We start from the raw sequence: 20,028 nt of genomic DNA, 5'->3' as shown, positions 1-20,028 counted from the left end.
CCCCCATCCCCCCCCGCTGCCCCCTCAGTCCCTCTCCCCAGCCCCCCCAGTCCTCCCAGCCCCCCCTTTTGCCCCCCCAGTCCCCCCCCGTTCCCCCAGTCCCCCCAGTCCACCCCCAGTGCCCCCAATACCCCCCCAGCCGCACGCCCAGTCCCTCCCAATCCCCCACCCAGCCCTCCCAGTCCCCCCCCAGTCCCCCAGTGCCCCCCCCAGTGCCCCCCCCAGTCCCTCTCCCCAGCACCCCCAGTCCTCCCAGCCCCCCCCTTTGCCCCCCAGTACCCCCCCGTTCCACCATTCCCCCCAGTGCCCACCCCAGTGCCCCCAATACCCCTCCCAGTCCCCCCCCAGTGCCCCCAGTTCCTCTCCCCAGCCCCCTCCAGTCCTCCCAGTCTCCCCCCTTAACCCCCCAGTACCCCCAGTCCTCCCACCAGTACCCCCAGTCCTCCCAGTCCCCCCCTTTCGCCCCAGTCCCCCCCCCGTTTTCTCCCCAGTGCCCCCCCCCAGTGCCCCCAATACCCTCCCAATCCCCCCCCAGCCTCCCCCAGTGCCCCCCCATTCCCCCCCAGTGCCCCCAATACCCCCCCAGACCCTCTCCCCAACCCCCCCCATTCCCTCCCCCGTTACCCCAGTCCCCCCAGTGCCCCCCCAGTTCCAGTCCCCCCCCAGTGCCCCCAATACCCCCCAGTTCCTCTCCCCAGCTCCCCCCAGTCCTCCCAGTCCCCCCCCGTTCCCCCAGTGCCCCCCAGTGCCCCCAATACCCCCTCAGTCCCCCCCCAGTCCCCCAGTCCTCCCAGTCTCCCCCTTTACCCCCCCAGTTCCCCCCGTTAGCCCCCCCAGTGCCCCCCAATACCCCCTCATTTCCCCCCCCCAGTCCTCCCAGTCTCCCCCCTTCGCTCCCCCCAGTCCCTCTCCCCAGCCCCCCCCGTCCTCCCAGTCCCCCCCCAGTGCCCCCAATACCCCCCCAGACCCTTTCCCCAAGCCCCCCATTCCCTCCCCCATTCCCCCAGTCCCCTCCCAGTCCACCCCCAGTGCCCCCAATACCCACTCAGTCCCCCCCCCCCAGTCCTCCCAGTCTCCCCCCTTTGCTCCCCCCAGTCCCTCCCCCTTTACCCCAGTGCCTCCAATACCCCCCCAGTCCCTCTCCCCAGCCCCCCCCAGTCCTCCCAGTCCCCCCCGTACCCCCCCCAACCTCCCCCCCGTTCCCCCCACTGCCCCCCCCAGTGCACCCAATACTCCTCCCACCCCCCCCCCCCAGAGCCCCCAGTACCCCATCACTTCCTCTCCCCAGCCCCCCTCAGTCCTCCCAGTCCTCCCTCTTCGCCCCCCCAGTCCCCCCCTGTTACCCCAGTCCCCCCCAGTGCCCCCAATATCCCTCCCAGTCCCCCCCAATATCCCCCAGTCCCTCTCCCCAGCCCCCCCAGTCCTCCAGTCCCCCCCCTTCACACCCCCCATTACCCCAGTCCCCCCAGTGCCCCCCCCAGTGTCCCCAATATCCCCCCAATCCCTCTCCCCAGCCCCCCCCAGCCCCCCCTTAGCCCCCCAGTGCCCCCAATACCCCCCCAATCCCCCCCCCAGAGCCCCCAATATACCCCCAGTTCCTCTCTCCAGCCCCCCCAGTCCTCCCAGTCCCCCCCTTTCGCCCCAGTCCCCCCCCATTTTCTCCCCAGTGCCCCCCCCCAGTGCCCCCAATACCCTCCCAATCCCCCCCCAGCCTCCCCCAGTGCCCCCCCATTCCCCCCCAGTGCCCCCAATACCCCCCCAGACCCTCTCCCCAACCCCCCCATTCCCTCCCCCGTTATCCCAGTCCCCCCAGTGCCCCCAATACCCCCCAGTCCTCCCAGCCCCCCCCCTTTACCCCCCCCCAGTCCTCCCAGTCCTCCTTCTTCGCCCCCCCAGTACCCCCCGTTACCCCTGTTTCTCCCCAGTGCCCCCAATACCCCCCCAGCCCCTCTCCCCAGCCCCTCTCCCCAGCCCCCCCCCAGCCCCCCCCCCAGTGCCCCCAATACCCCCCAGCCCCCTCCAGTCCCCCCCAGCCTCCCCCATTGCCCCCCCGTTCCCCCAGCCCCCCCCAATACCCCCCAGCCCCTCTCCCCAGCCGCCCCCAATCCCTCCCATTCCCCCCCCCACCCCCCCCACTTCCCCCCCCCCCCCCATTACCTGAAATCCCCCCCCTCCTCAACACCTCCATCCCCCCCGCTCTGCGTCGTTGCGGAGGGGGAGGCAGCGTTTCCCGTGCCGGTTGATGTGTGGTGGTGGTGGGGGGGGGTCCTGTTGTTGTTGCTGCTGCTGCCGGTGGAGGCGGTGGTCGTCGCCCCCCCACTCGCCCCCCCCCCACCCCGCCGTTTCCGGGTCCCCCCGGGGCCGCCGCCGCCGCCCCCCCCCCCGCCTCCAGGGTTCGCCGCCGCCGTTCCGCGTTCACCCATTCCTTATCAGCCACCTCCCGGCCACCGTAGCGGAACCTTCGGCCCTTTGTAACCTTGGCAACGCCCGCCCCCCCCTTCCCCCCACCCGTTTTCTTCCCCCCCCCCCCCCCCCTCCAAATCCCACCCATCCCCACGTGGGGGAGGAGTCGGGACTTCAGTTCCCGGCATGCATTGCGCGGCCGCTAGGAAAGAAGGGAGGGAAGACTACAAATCCCGGCGTCCCCTGCGCGGGGGTTGGCCAATAGGGAAAGAGGAGGGTGGGGAAAGCGAGCCAATGGGAAGGACGGGAGGGAAAGGTGAGCCAATAGGGGAGAGGGAGCCAATGGGAGGGGGGGGTGGGAGGAGGGTGGGCCAATGGGAGGGGGAGGAGGTGGGAGGGGCGGGGTTATGGGGTGGGAGGTTTTTTGGGGGGATGGGGTCAAAGGTCAAGGGGTGAGGGGCACTGGGGGGTTCAGGGGGTCATGGGGGGGTGGGGGACACTGGGGTCAAAGGTCACGGGGTGGGGGGGCATTGGGGGTCGGTGGGGGATGGGGGGCTGGGGGGCACTGGGGAGGTAAAGGGAGTGAGGGGCATGGGGGGGCACGGGGTCAAAGGTCACGGGGTGGGGGTACTGGGTGCGGGGTCAAAGGTCACGGGTGTGGGGGCGTGGGGGCGTGGGGAGTAATGGGGGAGGATGGGTGGGTGTGGGGGGGCAATGGAGTGGGGGAAGTTGGGGGAGTGGGGTCAAAGGTCACGGGGGGGTTGGGGGGGTGGGGGCATCGGGGGGCATTGGGGGATGGGGGGCAAAGGTCAGAGGGTCGGGGGGGCGTTGGGGGGGTTGGAGGTGATGGTGGGGAGATGGGGGGTGGGGTTGGGAGGGAGATGGGGTCAAAGGTCGGGGGTGGGGGGCAATGGGGGGTGGGGGGGAGTAAGGGGGGGTGAGGGGGTCGTGGGGGGGCGATAGGGTGGGGGGGCGTTGAGGGGGGGAGATGGGGGGCGGGGTTGGGGGGCGATGGGGTCAAAGGTCGGGGGTGGGGGTCATGGGGGTGTCGGTGGGGTGGGGGGATATGGGGGGCAATGGGGGGAGCTGGGGGGGAATGGGGGGGTGAGAAGGGGGGGCTGAGGGGGTCGTGGGGGGTGATGGGGTGGGGGGGCGTTGAGTTGGGGGGGTCAGGGGGGTCGGGGGGTAATGGGGGGCAGTGGGGGGGTAATGGGGGCTGAGGGGGACATTGGGGTCACGGGGGGGCGTGGGGTGGGGGGTCGTTGGGGGTGGGAGGGGAGTGGGGTGTGGGGGGGGCGATGGGGGGGGCGTGGGGTCAGGAGTCACGGGGTGGGGGGGCTTTTGGGGGGGGTTGGGGAGATGGGGGGGAATGGGGGGCAATGGGGGTCGTTGGAGGGAGGGGGGCAATGGGGTGGGGGGGCTGTGGGTAATGGGGGGCAACGGGGGGGTGATATGGGGGGGCTGAGTGGGGCGTGGGGGGGGGCGATGGGGGGGCATGGGGTCAGGTGTTGGGGTGGGGGGGCGTTTGGGGGCATTGGGGAGATGGGGGGGAATGGGGTCGGGGGTCGTTGGGGGGGGCTGGGGGGAAATGGGGGGCAATGGGGGGTGGGGGGGAGTAAGGGGGGGTGAGGGGGTCGTGGGGGGTCGTGGGGTGGGGGGGCATTGAAGAGGGGAGGAGATGGGGGGTGGGGTTGGGGGCGATGGGGTCAAAGGTCAGGGGTGGGGGGGTTGGGGGGTAATGAGGGAAAACGGGGGGGCTGTGGGGTAGGGGGTCGTTGGGGGGACATGGGGGGGGCTGTGGGGTCAAAGGTCGGGGGTGGGGGGGCACGGGGGGGTCGGTGGGGTGGGGGGATGTGGGGGGCAATCGGGGGAGCTGGGGGGGAATGGGGGGGTGAGAAGGGGGGGCTGAGGGGGTCGTGGGGGGGTGATGGGGTGGGGGGGAGATGGGGGCAAGGTGGGGGGGCAATGGGGTCAAAGGTCAGGGGTGAGGGGTGATGGGGGGGTTGGGGGGCCGTAGGGTGGGGGGGCAATAAGGGGGGTCATGGGTGGGGGCAATTGGGTGGGGGGGCATTGAGGTGGGGGGGCCTATAAGGTCCCCATAGATTCTGTGCCCCATAAGCACCCCATAAGTGCCCCATAGATGCTCCATGCCCCATAAGTGCCCTATAAATGCCCCATACATACCCCATAAGGTCCCCATAGATGCCCCATAAGTGCCCCATAATTGCCCCATAAGTGCCCCATAGATGCTGCGTGCCCCATATGCGCCCCATAGGTGCCCTATAAGTTCCCCATAGATGCTCCGTGCTCCATAAGTGCCCTATAAATGCCCCACAAGCGCCCCATAAGCGCCCCATAGATGCTGTGTGCCCCATAAGTGCCCCATAGATGCTCTGTGCCCCATAAGTGCCCTATAAATGCCCCATAGATGCTGCGTGCCCCATAAGCACCCCATAAGTGCCCTATAAGTTCCCCATAGATGCTCCATGCCCCAGAAGTGCCCCATATGTGCCCCATAAGTGCCCCATAGATGCTCCATGCCCCATAAGTGCCCCATAAATGCCCCATAGATTCTCTGTGCCCCATCAGCGCCCCATAAGAGCTCTACAAGTTCCCCATAGATGCTCCATGCCCCGTGAGTGCCCCATAGATACCCTGTGCCCCATAAGTGTCCCATAAGTGCCCCATAGATGCTCTGTGCCCCAGAAGTGCCCCAGAAGTGCCCCATACGTACCCCGTGCCCCATATGTGCCCCATAAATGCCCCATAGATTCTCTGTGCCCCATAAACGCCCCATAGGTGCTGTGTGCCCTATAAGCACCCCATAAGCGCCCCATAGATTCTCTGTGCCCCATAAGCATCCCATAAGTGCCCCATAGATTCTCTGTGCCCCATAAACGCCCCATAAGTGCCCCATAGATTCTCTGTGCCCCATGTGTGCCCCATAAGTGCCCCATAGATTCGCTGTGCCCCATAAACGCCCAATAAGTGCCCCATAGATTCTTTGTGCCCCATAAACGCCCCATAGGTGCTGTGTGCCCTATAAGCACCCCATAAGCGCCCCATAGATTCTCTGTGCCCCATAAGCGTCCCATAAGTGCCCCATAGATTCTCTGTGCCCCATGTGTGCCCCATAAGTGCCCCATAGATTCTCTGTGCCCCATAAACGCCCAATAAGTGCCCCATAGATTCTTTGTGCCCCATAAGCACCCCATAGATTCTCTGTGCCCCATGTGTGCCCCATAAGTGCCCCATAGATTCTCTGTGCCCCATAAACGCCCAATAAGTGCCCCATAGATTCTTTGTGCCCCATAAGCGCCCCATAGATTCTCTGTGCCCCATAAACGCCCCATAAGTGCCCCATAGATTCTTTGTGCCCCATAAACGCCCCATAAGTGCCCCCATAGATTCTCTGTGCCCCATGTGTGCCCCATAAGCGCCCCATAGATTCCCTGTGCCCCATAAGCGCTCCATAAGCACCCCATAAGTGCCCCATAGATTCCCTGTGCCCCATAAGCGCCCCACAGACAAGAACCAGCTGAGCTTTTTGGGGTTTCCGCGCCCCAAATCCGGGTCGGCACTGTGGGGTTTTATTGGGGTCAGCAGTGGGACCGGGGGGGGGGGGGGAGTGGGAAATTGATGGGGGGGGGGGGAGCCCGGTGTGCCCCCCAAGTCTGCCCCATAAGTGTGGGTCAGGAGGGGAGGGGGCCAGAACATGGTGACCCCCCCCCCCAAACTGCCCCATAAGTGTGGGTCGGGGGGGGGCATAACATGGTGACCCCCCCCAAACTCTGCCCCATAAGTGTGGGTCAATGGGGTTGGATGGGCTGGAAATTGAGGGGTGGGGGCACAACATTGTGATCTCCTGGACCCCCACCCCATAAGTGTGGGGCAGAGGGGGGGCCGGAAATGGAGAGCAGAGGGGGGGGGCAATAAATGGTGACCCCCCCCCAAACTCTGCCCCATAAGTGTGGGTCAGGGGAGGGGCCGGAAGAGGAGGGGGGGGCTTTTTTCAGGCATGAGGACGAAGCTGAAAATGGTGGGGGGGTCCTCCCAGCTCTGAGACTCCACCGAAAAATGCTGCAGAACCTATGGGGGAAATTGGGGGGGGGTCAGCAGAAAAACTGGGGGGGGGGGACGACACTAAAATTGAAGGGGGGGGGGGTCTAAAAAGGGGGAACTGAAAGCAGGAGGATCCTAAAAGTTGGGATGTAAAGGAGGGGGGGGGGGAACCTAAAATGGGGGGGGGGAAGGAAAAGGGGGGGACACCAAAATTGGGGGGGTCCCTAAAAATGGGAGGGTCCCCAAAAATGGGGGGGAGGAAAGGGAAGGGACCCTAAAAGAGTGGGAGCCTAAAATTGGGGGGGTCCCTTAAATTGGGGGGACCCCAAAATGGGGGGGCGGGAAATGGGGGGGGAGCAAATAATGGGGGGTCCCTAAAATTGGGGGGGGTCCCCAAAACTGTGGGGGGAGGAAAGGGAAGGGACTCTAAAAGGGGAGGAGCCCAAAATTGGGGGGGTTCCCTAAAATTGGGGGAGACCCCAAAATGGGGGGGGCGGGGAAATCGGAGGGGACCCTAAAGAGGGGGGAGCCCAAAAAATGGGGGGGGGGGCAAAATTGGGGTGGGAGGAAACGGAGGGGAACCTAAAAGGGGGGGGAGCCCAAAATTGGGGGGTCTCTAAAATTGGGGCAGATACCCAAAAATGGGGGGGCAGGAAAGGGGGGGAGCCTAAAAGGGGGGGGGGCAAAAAATGGGGGGGTCCCTAAAATTGGGGGGGTCCCCAAAAATGGGGGGGGAGGAAAGGAAGGGGACTTAAAAGAGGGGGAACTGAAAAGTGGGGAACCCAAAAAATGGGGGGGTGGAAGGGGGGGGACCTTAAAAGGGGGGACACCAAAATGGGTGGGGGGAAGGAAAAGAGGGGACCCTAAAAGGGGGGGACCCTAAAATTGGGGGGGTCCCCAAAATTGGGGGGAAGAAAAGGGAGGTGACCCTAAAAGAGGGGGGAGTCACTAAAATTGGGGGGGGACCCCAAAATGGGGGGGGGAGGAAAAGAAGGGAACCCTAAAAGGGGGGGAGCCCAAATAATGGGGGGTCCCCAAAAATGGGGGGGGGAGGAAAAGGGGACCCTAAAAGAGTGGGAGCCCAAAATTGGGGGGGGTCCCTAAAATTGGGGGGACCCCAAAATGGGGGGGGAGGAAAGGGGGGGGACACTAAAAGGGTGGGAGTCCAAAATTGGGGGGGTCTTAAAATTGGGAGGGACACCAAAATTGGGGGGGGGGAGTAAAAGGGGTGACCCTAAAAGGGGGGGAAGCACAAAAAATTGGGGGGGTCCCTAAAATTCGGGGGGGTTCCCAAAAATGGGGGGGAGGAAAGGGACGGGACCCTAAAAGGGGAGGGACCCAAAATTGAAGGGGGTCCTAAAATTGGGGGGGACCCCAAAATGGGAGGGGGGAGGAAAGGAGGGAGACCCTAAAAGGGGGGTGACCCTAAAAAGGGGGGACCCAAAAAATGGAGGGAAGGGGGGGGACCTTAAAAGGGAGGGACCCAAAAGTGTGGGGAGAAGGAAAGGGGGGACCCTAAAAGGGGGGGAGCCCAAAACTGGGGACAAGGAGGGAAGGGGGGGACCCTAAAAAGGGGATGGGGACAAAAGGGGGGGGACTCAAAAATGAGGGGGGACCCCAAAATGGGGGGGGACAGGAAAGGGAGGGACCCTAAAATGGGGGAACCCAAAAGGGGGGGACTACGGGGTCTCTATGGGGTCTCTATGGTCCCCTCTGTCTCCCTATGGGTCCCCATGTCTCCCTATGGGGTCCCTATATCTCTCTATGGGGTCCCTATGGGGTCCCTATGTCTCTGTATAGGGTCCCTATGTTGTCCCTAAGGGGTTCCCATGTCTCCCTATGGGTCCCCATGTCCCTCTATGGGTCTCTATGTTGTCTCTATGGGGTCCCTATGGGTTCCCTATGTATCTTTATGGGGTCCCTATGTCTCCCTATGGGGTCCCTATGGGGTCTCTATGTCTCCCCATCTCTCCCTATGGGATCCCTATGGGGTCCCCATGTCTCCCTATGGGATCCCTATGGATCCCTATGTCTCCCTATGGGTCCCCATGTCTCTCTATGGGGTCCCTATAGGTTCCCTATGTCTCTCTATGGGTCCCTATGTCTCCCTATGGGGTCCCTATGAGGTCTCTATGGGGTCCCTATGGGGTCTCTATGTCTCCCTATGGGTTCCTATGTCTCCCTATGGGGTCCCCGTGGGACCCTATGTCTCTCTATGGGGTCCCTATGGGGTCCCTATGAGGTCCCTATGAGGTCCCTATTTCTCTATGGGGTCCCTATGGGGTTTCTATGTCTCGCCATGTCTCCCTATGGGATCCCTATGGGGTCCCATGTCTCTCTATGGGGTCCCTATGGGTCCCTATGTCACCCAATGGGGTCCTTATGTCTCTCTATGGGGTCCCTATGGGGTGCCTATGAGGTCTCTATGGGGTCCCCATGTCTCCCTATGGGGTCCCTATGTCTCTCTATGGGATCCCTATGAGGTCCCTATGTCTCCCTATGGGGTCCCATGTCTCTCTATGGATCCCTATGTCTCCCTATGGGTCCCCATGTCTCTCTATGGGGTCCCTATAGGTTCCCTATGTCTCTTTATGGGGTCCCAATGTCTCCCTATGGGGTCCTGTGTCTCTCTATGGGTCCCTATGTCTCCCTATGGGGTCCCTATGGGGTCCCATGTCTCCCTATGGGGTCCCTATGCCTCCCTATGTCGTCCCATGTCTCCCTATGGGGTCCCTATGAGGTCTCTATGGGGTCCCTATGAGGTCCCTATGTCTCTATGGGGTCCCTATGGGGTCCCTATGGGGTCTCTATGTCTCCCCATGTCTCCCTATGGGGTCCCATGTCTCTCTATGGGGTCCCTATGGGTCCCTATGTCTCTCTATGGGGTCCCTATGTCACCCAACGGGGTCCTTATGTCTCTCTATGGGGTCCCTATGGGGTGCCTATGAGGTCTCTATGGGGTCCCCATGTCTCCCTATGGGGTCCCTATGTTCCCCTATGTCTCTCTATGGGGTCCCTATAAGGTCCCTGTGCCTCTATGGCTCCCTATGTCTCCCTATGGGGTCCCTATGTCTCTCTATGGGATCCCTATGAGGTCCCTATGTCTCCCTATGGGGTCCCATGTTTCTCTATGGGTCCCTATGTCTCCTTATGAGATCCCTATGTCTCCCTATGGGTTCCCTATGTTCCCCTATATCTCCCTATGGGGTCCCTATGGGGTCTCTATGGGTCCCTATGTCTCTCTATGGGGTCCCTATGGGTTCCTATGTCTCCCTATGGGGTCCCTATGTTCCCCTATGTCTCTCTATGGGGTCCCTATGGGGTCCCTATGTCTCTCTATGTCTCCCTATGGGGTCCCTATGTTCCCCTATGTCTCTCTATGGGGTCCCTATGGGTTCCTATGTCTCCCTACGGGGTCCCTATGAGGTCCCTATGGGATCCCCTTGTCTCCCTATGGGGTCCCTATGTTCCCCTATGTCTCTCTATGGGGTCCATATGAGGTCCCTGTGTCTCTATGGGGTCCCTATGGGGTCTCTATGGGACCCTATGTCTCCCTATGGGGTCCCATGTCTCCCTATGGGTCCCTATGTCTCTCTATGGGGTCCCTATGTCACCCAATGGGGTCCTTATGTCTCTCTATGGGGTCCCTATGGGGTCTCTATCGGGTCCCCATGTCTCGCTATGGGGTCCCTATGTTCCCCTATGTCTATGGGGTCCCTATGGGTTCCCATGTCTCCCTATGGGGTCCCTATGAGGTCCCTATGGGTTCCTATGTCTCCCTATGGGGTCCCTATGGAGTCCCTATGGGATCCCCTTGTCTCCCTATGGGGTCCCATGCCTCCCTATGGGTCCCTATGTCTCTCTATGGGGTCCCCATGTCTCCCTATGGGGTCTCTATGGGTCCCTATGTCTCTCTATGGGGTCCCTATGGAGTCCCTATGGGGTCCCCATGTCTCCCTATGGGGTCTGTATGAGGTCCCTATGGGTCCCTATGGGGTCCCTGTGAGGTCTCTATGGGGTCCCTATGTCTCCCTATGGGATCCCCTTGTCCCCCTATGGGGTCCCTTTGGGGTCCGTCCGCCTCCCCGTGCGCCCCACGAGGTCGCCCCGTGCCCGGCGCTCACGTGCTTGATGCACAGCGCCATCTCGGTCTCGGCCAGGCGCCGCCCGATGCACTGCCGCGCTCCGAACCCGAAGCCCAAAGCGGTGAACGCAGTTTCGTTCCCGGAGCGTCGAATCCACCGCGACGGATCGAAACGCTGCGGCTCCGCGAACACCGCCGGGCTGCGGCCCATGGCGTACAGCGACACCTGGCACAGCGTCTGCGCGTGGGCGGCCGTCACGTGGGGGGGTCACGTGTGCGGGGGTCACGTGTGTGACGGGGTCACGTGCGTGAGGGGGGTCACGTGTGCGAGGGGGGTCACGTGTGCGAGGGGGGTCACGTGTGTGGGGGGGGTCACGTGCGTGAGGGAGCTCACGTGTGCGGGGCCGTCACGTGTGTGAGGGGGTCACGTGTGTGGGGGGTGTCACGTGTGCGTGGGGGGGTCACGAGTCACGTGGGCGAGGGGGCTCACGTGTGCGAGGGGGGTCACGTGAGTGGGAGTCACGTGTGGGGAGCGGTCATGTGGGCGGTCACGTGTGTGGGAGGGTCACGTGTGTGAGGGGGGGCCACGTGTGTGAGGGGGTCACGTGTGCGAGAGGGGTCACGTGTGCGGGGCCGTCACGTGTGTGAGGGCTCACGTGTGCGAGGGAGGGTCACGTGTGAGGGGCTGGATCACGTGAGTGTGGGTCACGTGGATGGGGATCACGTGGGTAGGGGTCACGTGTGCGCTGTCACGTGGGGATCACGTGCGTGATGGGGGTCACGTGTGCGAGGGCTCACGTGTGCGAGGGGGGTCACGTGTGTGCGGGGTTCACGTGCGGAGAGCGGTCACGTGGGGGGTCACGTGTGCGAGGGGGGGTCACGTGTGGGCTGGATCACATATATGGGAGTCACGTGTGTGGGGGGCTCACGTGTGCGAGGAGGTCACGTGAGTGGGGGTCACGTGTGGGGCTGGGTCATGTATGGTGGAGGGGTCACGTGTGGGGTGAGGTCACGTGTGCGGAGCGGTCGCGTGTGGGGCTGGAGGGTCACGTGTGGGGGGGTCACGTGTGGGGCTGGGTCACGTGTGTGGGGGGATCACGTGTGGGGAGCGGACACGTGTGGGGCTGGGTCACGTGTGGGAAGGGGGGTCACGTGTGCGAGGGAGGTCACGTGTGCGGGGCCGTCACGTGAGTGATCACGTGTGCGAGAGATGCACGTGTTCGGGGCCCTCACGTGGGGGGTCACGTGAGTGGGAGTCACGTGTGGGGAGCGGTCACGCGTGGGGCGGGGTCGCGTGTGGGGACCTGGGTCACGTGTGGGGTGAGGTCACGTGTGGAGAGCGGTCACGTGTGGGGGGGTCACGTGCAGGGAGCCGTCAAGTGTGGGGCTGGGTCACGTGCGTGAGGGGTCACGTGTGGGGAGGTCACGTGTGGGTCAGGGGGGTCACGTGTGGGGCTGGATCACTTGTGGGGCTGGGATGTGTGGGGCAGTCACTTATGGGGCGGAGTCACTTATGGGGCTGGGATGTGTGGGGCAGGGTCACTTGTGGGGCTGGGATGTGTGGGGTGGAGTCACTTATGGGGTGGAGTTACTTATGGGGTGGGGTCACTTATGGGGTGGGGATGTGTGGGGCAAGGGGATCACTTGTGGGGCTGGAGTGTGTGGGGCTGGGTAGGATGTGGGGCTGAGAAGTATGGGGCAGAGTGACTTATGGGGCTGAGATGTGTGGGGCAGAGTCAATTGTGGGGCTGGGATGTGTGGGGCAGTGGGTTACTTGTAGGGCTGGGTCACTTATGGGGTGGGGATGTGTGGGGCAAGGGAGTCACTTATGGAGTGGAGTCACTTATGGGGCTGGGATTTATGGGGCGGAGTCACTTATGGGGTGGAGTTACTTGTGGGGCTGGGATGTGTGGGGCGGAGACACTTATGGGGCGGGGGTCACTTATGGGGTTGGAATGTGTGGGGCTGAGACACTTGTGGGGCTGGGATGCGTGGGGCGGAGTCACTTGTGGGGCACAATGTCTGTGGGGCTGAGAGCCCATAACCCCACAACCCCTCACCCCATAACACCATGCACGCCCCATAACCCCATAGACACCCCATCCAGACCCCATAACCCCATCCAGACCCCATAGACACCCCATAGCACCACCCAGACCCCATACACACCCCATCCAGACCCCATAACCTCTCACCCCATCACCCCATACAGACCCCATAGACACCCCGTAACCCCGTCCAGACTCCATAACCCCTCACCCCATAAACCCCATACAGAACCCATAACCTCTCACCTCATAACCCCACACCCCATAATTTCATACACACCCCATAACCTCATAGACACCCCATAACCCCATACAGATCCCATCCAGACCCCATAACACCCCATAACCCCATCCAGACCCCACAACCCCACAAAACCCCACAAAACCCCACAACCCCACAAAACCCCACAACTCCATAACCCCATACACACCCCATAGACACCCCATACAGACCCCATAACCCCATCCAGGCCCCATAACCCCATAAAATCCCATAACCCCATAATACCCCACAACCCCATCCAGACCACATAGACACCCCATAACACCATACACACCCCATAACCCGATACTGACCCCATAACCCATCACCCCATAACCCCATACAGAACCCATAGCCCCTCACCTCATAACCCCACACCCCATAACCTCATACACACCCCATAACCCCATACAGATCCCATACAGACCCCATAACACCCCATAACCCCATACAGACTGCATAACCCCATACAGACCCCACAACCCCACAAAACCCCATAACACCCCATAATCCCTCACCCCATAACCCCATAACACCCCATAAACCTCACAATCCCACAGAACCCCATAACACTCCATAACCCCATAAAACGCCACAACCCCATAAAACCCCATAAACCCCACAACCCCATAACACCCCATAACATCCCATAATCCCTCACCCCATAACCCCATAACACCCCATAAACCCCACAACCCCACAAAACCCCATAACACTCCATAACCCCATAAAACCCCACAACCCCATAAAACCCCATAAACCCCACAACCCAATAACACCCATAACCCCCTCCAGACCCAATAACCCCATAACCCCATAACACCCCATAACCCCATCCAGACCCGATAGACACCCCATAACCCCTCACCCCACAACCCCATATCACCCCATAACCCCACAAAACCCCATAGACACCCCATAACACCCCACAACCCCATCCACACCCCATAACCCCATAACACCCCATAACCCCACAAAACCCCATAACACCCCATTAACCCCATAACCCCATAACAACCCATAACCCCATATCACCCCATAAGCCCATACACACCCCATAACCGCACAATACCCCATAACCCCACGACACCCCATATCCCCATGACACCCCACAACCCCATAAAACCCCACAACACCCCATAACCCCACAACACCCCATAACCCCATATCACCCCATAACCCCACAAAACCCCATAGATACCCCATAACCCCATAACACCCCATAACCCCATACACACCCCATAACCCCATAACCCCACAAAACCCCATAACCCCATAACACCCCATAACCCCCCACAACATCCCATAACCCCACAAAACCCCATATCACCCCATAACCCCACAAAACCCCATAACCCCATATCACCCCATAACGCCATATCACCCCATAACCCCTCAACCTATAACCCCATAACACCCCATATCCCCATAACCCCATAACCCCCATAACCCCACATAACCCCAAAACCCCATAACCCCACATAACCCCATAACTCCACAAAACCCCACAACACCCCATAACCCCCCATAACCCCACAAAACCCCATAACCCCATAACTCCACAAAACCCTACAACACCCCATAACCCCATAACCCCCCATAACCCCACAGAACCCCATAACCCCATATCACCCCATAACCCCCCATAACCCCCCACAACATCCCATAACCCCACAAAACCCCATATCACCCCATAACCCCATATCACTCCATAACCCCATAACCCCACAAAACCCCATAACCCCATATCACCCCACAACCCCATCCAGACACCATAAAACCCCATCCAGACCCCATAACCCCACAACCCCACAAAACCCCATACACACCCCATAACCCCATAACACCCCATAACCCCATAACCCCATATCACCCCATGACCCCATATCACCCCATGACCCCACAAAACCCCCTAACCCCATATCACCCCCTAACCCCATATCACCCCCTAACCCCATATCACCCCATAACGGCATATCACCCCATAACTCCTCAACCCATAACCCCATAACACCCCATGACCCCACAAAACCCCATAACACCCCATAACCCCATAACCCCACAAAACCCCATAACACCCCATAACCCCACAAAACCCCATAACCCCATAACCCCACAAAACCTCACAACACCCCACAACCCCACAAAACCCCATAACACCCCATAACACCCCATAACCCCACAAAACCCCATAACCCCATAACCCCATAACACCCCATAACACCCCATAACCCCACAAAACCCCATAACCCCATAACACCCCATAACCCCACAACCCCCCATGACCCCATATCACCCCATAACCCCACAAAACCCCATAACCCCATATCACCCCATAACCCCATAACACCCCATAACCCCACATCACCCCATGACCCCACAAAACCCCATAACCCCGCATGACCCCATAACCCCACAAAACCCCATATCCCCATATCACCCCATAACCCCATATCACCCCATAACCCCACATCACCCCATGACCCCACAAAACCCCATAACCCCGCATGACCCCATAACACCCCATAACCCCACAAAACCCCATAACCCCACATCACCCCATAACCCCATAACCCCACAAAACCCCACAACCCCCCATGACCCCGCAGCGCCCCGCCCCGCACTGACCCCTGCCGGCACGCGGTAGTTGTGCAGCACGACGTCCCGCGCCGGGTAGCGCTGCACCGTCACCCCAACGGGGTACAGCCTGGGGGGGGGCGTCAAATGAGACCCCCGCAGGGACCCCAAATGGGGGCACAGCTAACGACCCCCCCGAAGTGACCCCAAACGGGGACCCCTCCAAAGTGACCCCAAAGGGGGACCTCGAATGCGACCCCCACCCAAAAAAATGGCAGCAAATGGGGATCCCCCAAAATGACCCCAAATGGGACCCCCCCCCAAATTGTGTCCCCCCAAAGTGACCCCAAATGGGAACCTGCCCCAGAGTGACCCCAAATGGGGACCCCAAATAACGACCCCCCCGAAGTCACCCCAAATGGGGACCCCTCCAAAGTGACCCCAAATGGGGACCTCAAATGCGACCCCCGCCCAAAAAAAAGTCTTCAATTGGGGACCACCCAAAATGGCCCCAAAATGGGACCCCCACCCAAAATGGCCCCAAATGGGGACCTCAAATGTGTCGTCAAATGGGGACCACCCCAAAATGGGACCCCCACCCAAAATGGCCCTAAAGGGGACCACCCTAAATGGGGACCCCCCCAAAGTCACCCCGAACGGGGACCCCTCCAAAGTGACCCCAAATGCGGACCCCCCCCCGAAATGGCCCCAAATGGGGACCCCAAACGGGGACCCCCCCAAAGTGATCCCAAATGGGGACCTCAAATACGACCCCCCCAAATGTCCTCAAATGGGGACCCCCCAAAATGACCCCAAAAAGAGACCCCCACCCAAAATGACCCCAAATGGGGACCCCCTCAAAAGTGACCTTAAATAGGGACCCCCCACAAAGTGACCCCTAATGGGGACCCCCCCCAAAAATGGCCCCAAATGGGAACCCCAAATGCGACCCCCCCCCAAGTGTCCTCAAATGCGGACCCCCCAAAATGGCCCCAAATGGGACCCCCCCCAAATTGTGTCCCCCCAGAGTGACCCCAAATGGGGACCCCAAATAACGACCCCCCCAAAGTCACCCCGAACGGGGACCCCCCCAAAGTGACCCCAAATGGGGACCTCAAACGCGACCCCCGCCCAAAAAAAAGTCTTCAATTGTGGACCACCCAAAATGGCCCCAAAATGGGACCCCCACCCAAAATGGCCCTAAAGGGGACCACCCTAAATGGGGACCACCCCAAAGTGACCCCAAAGGGGGACCTCGAATGCGACCCCCCCACAAAAAAATGTCGTCAAACGGGGACCACCCCAAAATGACCCCAAACGGGGACCCTCCCCAAAGTGACCCCAAATGGGGACCTCGAATGCGACCCCCCCCCAAAAAATGTCCTGAAATGTGACCCCTCCCAAATTAACCCCAAAAAGGGACCCCCACCCAAAGTGGCCCTAAAGGGGACCACCCTAAATCGGGACCCCCCCAAAGTGACCCCAAAAAGGGACACCCACCCAAAATGACCCCAAATGGGGATCCCCCAATAGCGACCCCATATTGGGACCCCCCCAATAGCGACCCTAAACAGGGACCCCCCCCAAAATGGCCCCAAATGGGGCCCCCCCCAAATTGTGTCCCCCCAGAGTGACCCCAAATGGGAACCTGCCCCAGAGTGCCCCCAAATGGGGACCCCAAATAACGACCCCCCCGAAGTCACCCCAAAAGGGGACCTCAAATGTGACCCCCTCCAAAAAAAAGTCTTCAATTGGGGACCACCCAAAATGGCCCCAAATGGGGACCCCAAACGGGGACCCCCCCAAAATGACCCCAAATGGGGACCTCAAATGTGTCGTCAAATGGGGACCACCCCAAAATGACCCCAAAAAGGGACCCCCACCCAAAGTGGCCCCAAATTGGGACCCCCCCCATAGTGACCCCAAATGGGGACCCCTACCAAAATGGCCCCAAATGGGGGCCTCAAATGCGACCCCCCCAAAAAAATGTCATCAAATGGGGACCCCCCAAAATGACCCCAAAAATGGGACCCCCACCCAAAATGGCCCTAAATCGGACCCCCCCAAAAATTGGCCCCAAATGGGGAACCCCCAAAATTCCCTTAAATACGGATCCCCCCCAAGTGACCCCAAATGGGGACCCCAAATGCGACCCCCCCAAAATGTCCTCAAATATGAAGCCCCCAAAATGGGACCCCCACCCAAAATGACCCCAAATGGGGCCCCCCCTCCCAGTTCCCTCCCAGTGCCCCCAGTCCCTCCCAGTGTCCCCAAATCCCCCCCAGTTCTCCCCCAGTCCCTCCCAGTTCCCCCCATTACCCCCATTCCCCTCCCAGTCCCTCCCAGTGCCCCCGTTCCTTCCCAGTGCCTCCCAGTTCTCTCCCAGTGCCTCCCAGTTCCCTCCCAGTGCCCACCATTCCCCTCTCATTCCCCTCCCAGTCCGTCCCAGTGCCCCCAGTTCCCTCCCAGTGCCCCCAGTGCCCTCCCAGTCCCCTCCCATTCCCTCCCAGTTCCCTCCCAGTGCCCCCAGCTCCCTCCCAGTACCTCCCAGTGCCCCCAGTTTCCTCCCAGTCCCCTCCCAATGTCCCCAGTTCCCCCCCAGACCTTCACAGTGCCTCCCATTCCCTCCCAGTTCCCCCACTTCCCTCCCAGTGCCTCCCAGTCCTTCCCAGTTCCCTCCCAGTTCTCCCCTATTCCCTCCCAGTGCCCCCAGTTCCCTCCTAGTCCCTCCCAGTTCTCTCCCAGTCCCTCCTAGTGCTCCCAGTTCCCTCCCAGTCCCTCCCAGTGCCCACCCAGTCTCTCCCAGTTCTCTCCCATTCCCTTCCAGTTCCCTCCCAGTGCTCCCAGTTCCCTCCCAGTCCCTCCCAGTTCCCACCGCAGGTCTCCTTGATGGCAGCCCTCAGGAGAGGCATCGCCCCCAGCACCCTCGGTGTGTTGCCCCCCCAGTTCCTCTCATTCCCTCCCAGTGCCCCCAGTTCCCTTCCAGTGCCTCCCATTCCCCTCCCAGTCCCTCCCAGTCCTCTCCCATTCCCTTCCAGTTCTCTCCAAGTGTCCCCAATTCCCTCCCATTCCCCTCCCAGTCCGTCCCAGTGCCCCCAGTTCCCACTGCAGGTCTCCTTGATGGCAGCCCTCACAAGAGGCATGGCCCCCCCAGTTCCTCCCATTCCCTCCCAGTGCCCCCAGTTCCCTCCCAGTGCCTCCCAGTCCTTCCCAGTGCCCTCCCAGTCCTCTCCCATTCCCTTCCATTCCCTCCCAGTGCCCCCAGTTCCCTCCCAGTCCTTCCCAGTGCCCTCCCAGTCCTCTCCCATTCCCTTCCAGTCCCCTCCCAGTGTGCCCAATTCCCTCCCAGTACCTCCCAGTGCCCCCAGTTCCCTCCCATTCCCCTCCCAGTCCCTCCCAGCTCCCCCAGTTCCCACCGCAGGTCTCCTTGATGGCAGCCCTCAGGAGAGGCATCGCCCCCAGCGCCCTCGGTGGTGTTGCCCCCCAGTTCCTCCCAGTCCCTCCCAGTGCCCCCATTCCCTCCCAGTCCCTCCCAGTGCCCCCAGTTCCCACCGCAGGGTCTCCTTGATGGCAGCCCTGACGAGAGGCATTGCCCCCAGCACTCTGTGGATCCCCTCGTTGCGGTGCTGCTCTGCGGTGCGGATCTCAGCCCGGAGCTCCTCCTGCACCGCGGGGTTCCGGGCCAGCTCAAACAGCGTGAACAGCAACGGCACGGCCGTCTGAGGGATGGCATGGCACCCACGTGGCACCACGTGGCACAACATGGCGCCCTATGGCACCCACATGGCACAACATGGTGTCCTATGACATCCCTATGGCACCACATGGCACCCTATGGCACCAACACGGCACCAACATGGCACCATGGGGCACAACATGGCACCACATGGCACAGCATGGTGTCCTATGACATCTCTATGGCACCAACACAGCACCAACATGGCACCATGTGTCACAACATGGCGCCCTATGGCACCAACGTGGCACCATGTGGCACAACACGGCGTCCTTTGGCATCCCCATGACACTACATGGCATTAACATGGCATCTTATGGCACCAACATGGCGCCCTATGGCATCCCCATGACACCACGTGGCACCACATGGCATAAACATGGCATCTTAGGGCACCAATGTGGCACCACGTGGCACAGCATGGTGTCCTATGACATCGCTATGGCACCAACACAGCACCAACGTGGCACCATGTGGCACAACATGGCGCCCTATGGCACCCACGTGGCACAACATGGCATTAACATGGCATCTTATGGCACCCACGTGGCACCACGTGGCACAACACGGCACCCTATGGCATCCCTATGGCACCGCATGGCACCCTATGGCACCAACACGGCACCAACATGGCACCATGGGGCACAACATGGCACCACATGGCACCACATGGTGTCCTATGACATCTCTATGGCACCAACACAGCACCAACATGGCACCACGTGTCACAACATGGTGCCCTATGGCACCAACGTGGCACCATGTGGCACCACATGGCATTAACATGGCATCTTATGGCACCAACGTGGCACCAGGTGGCACAACATGGCACGCTATGACATCCCTATGGCACCAA

General features: G+C 61.1%; 2 protein-coding genes across 4 annotated transcripts in view; both read right to left on the bottom strand.

The window, feature by feature from the left end:
* Positions 1-2,457, bottom strand: part of DGAT1 (diacylglycerol O-acyltransferase 1) — a 46,759-nt gene extending 44,302 nt beyond the window's left edge. Inside the window, exon 1 of one of the 3 annotated variants that reach the window (XM_090138240.1) lies at positions 2,158-2,457. In XM_090138240.1, coding sequence (XP_089994366.1) covers positions 2,158-2,423 — 266 coding nt within the window. In that variant the 5' untranslated portion in view covers positions 2,424-2,457. The remainder of the gene's footprint in view (positions 1-2,157) is intronic. The other 2 variants (XM_090138239.1, XM_090138241.1) reach the window with 2 other exon arrangements.
* Positions 2,458-6,308: 3,851 nt separating this feature from the next.
* Positions 6,309-20,028, bottom strand: part of LOC116241279 (cytochrome P450 11B, mitochondrial-like) — a 53,282-nt gene continuing 39,562 nt past the window's right edge. The window contains exons 6-9 of the mRNA XM_090138308.1: positions 18,989-19,155; positions 15,488-15,566; positions 10,590-10,787; positions 6,309-6,492 (exon numbers count right to left, since the gene is read on the bottom strand). Coding sequence (XP_089994434.1) covers positions 6,379-6,492; positions 10,590-10,787; positions 15,488-15,566; positions 18,989-19,155 — 558 coding nt within the window. The 3' untranslated portion in view covers positions 6,309-6,378. The remainder of the gene's footprint in view (positions 6,493-10,589; positions 10,788-15,487; positions 15,567-18,988; positions 19,156-20,028) is intronic.

Source organism: Phasianus colchicus, chromosome 3 (assembly GCF_987193195.1).
Source record: "Phasianus colchicus chromosome 3, bPhaCol1.hap1.1, whole genome shotgun sequence".
NCBI lineage: Eukaryota > Metazoa > Chordata > Aves > Galliformes > Phasianidae > Phasianus > Phasianus colchicus.
This window is presented reverse-complemented; position numbering and strand designations above follow the sequence as displayed.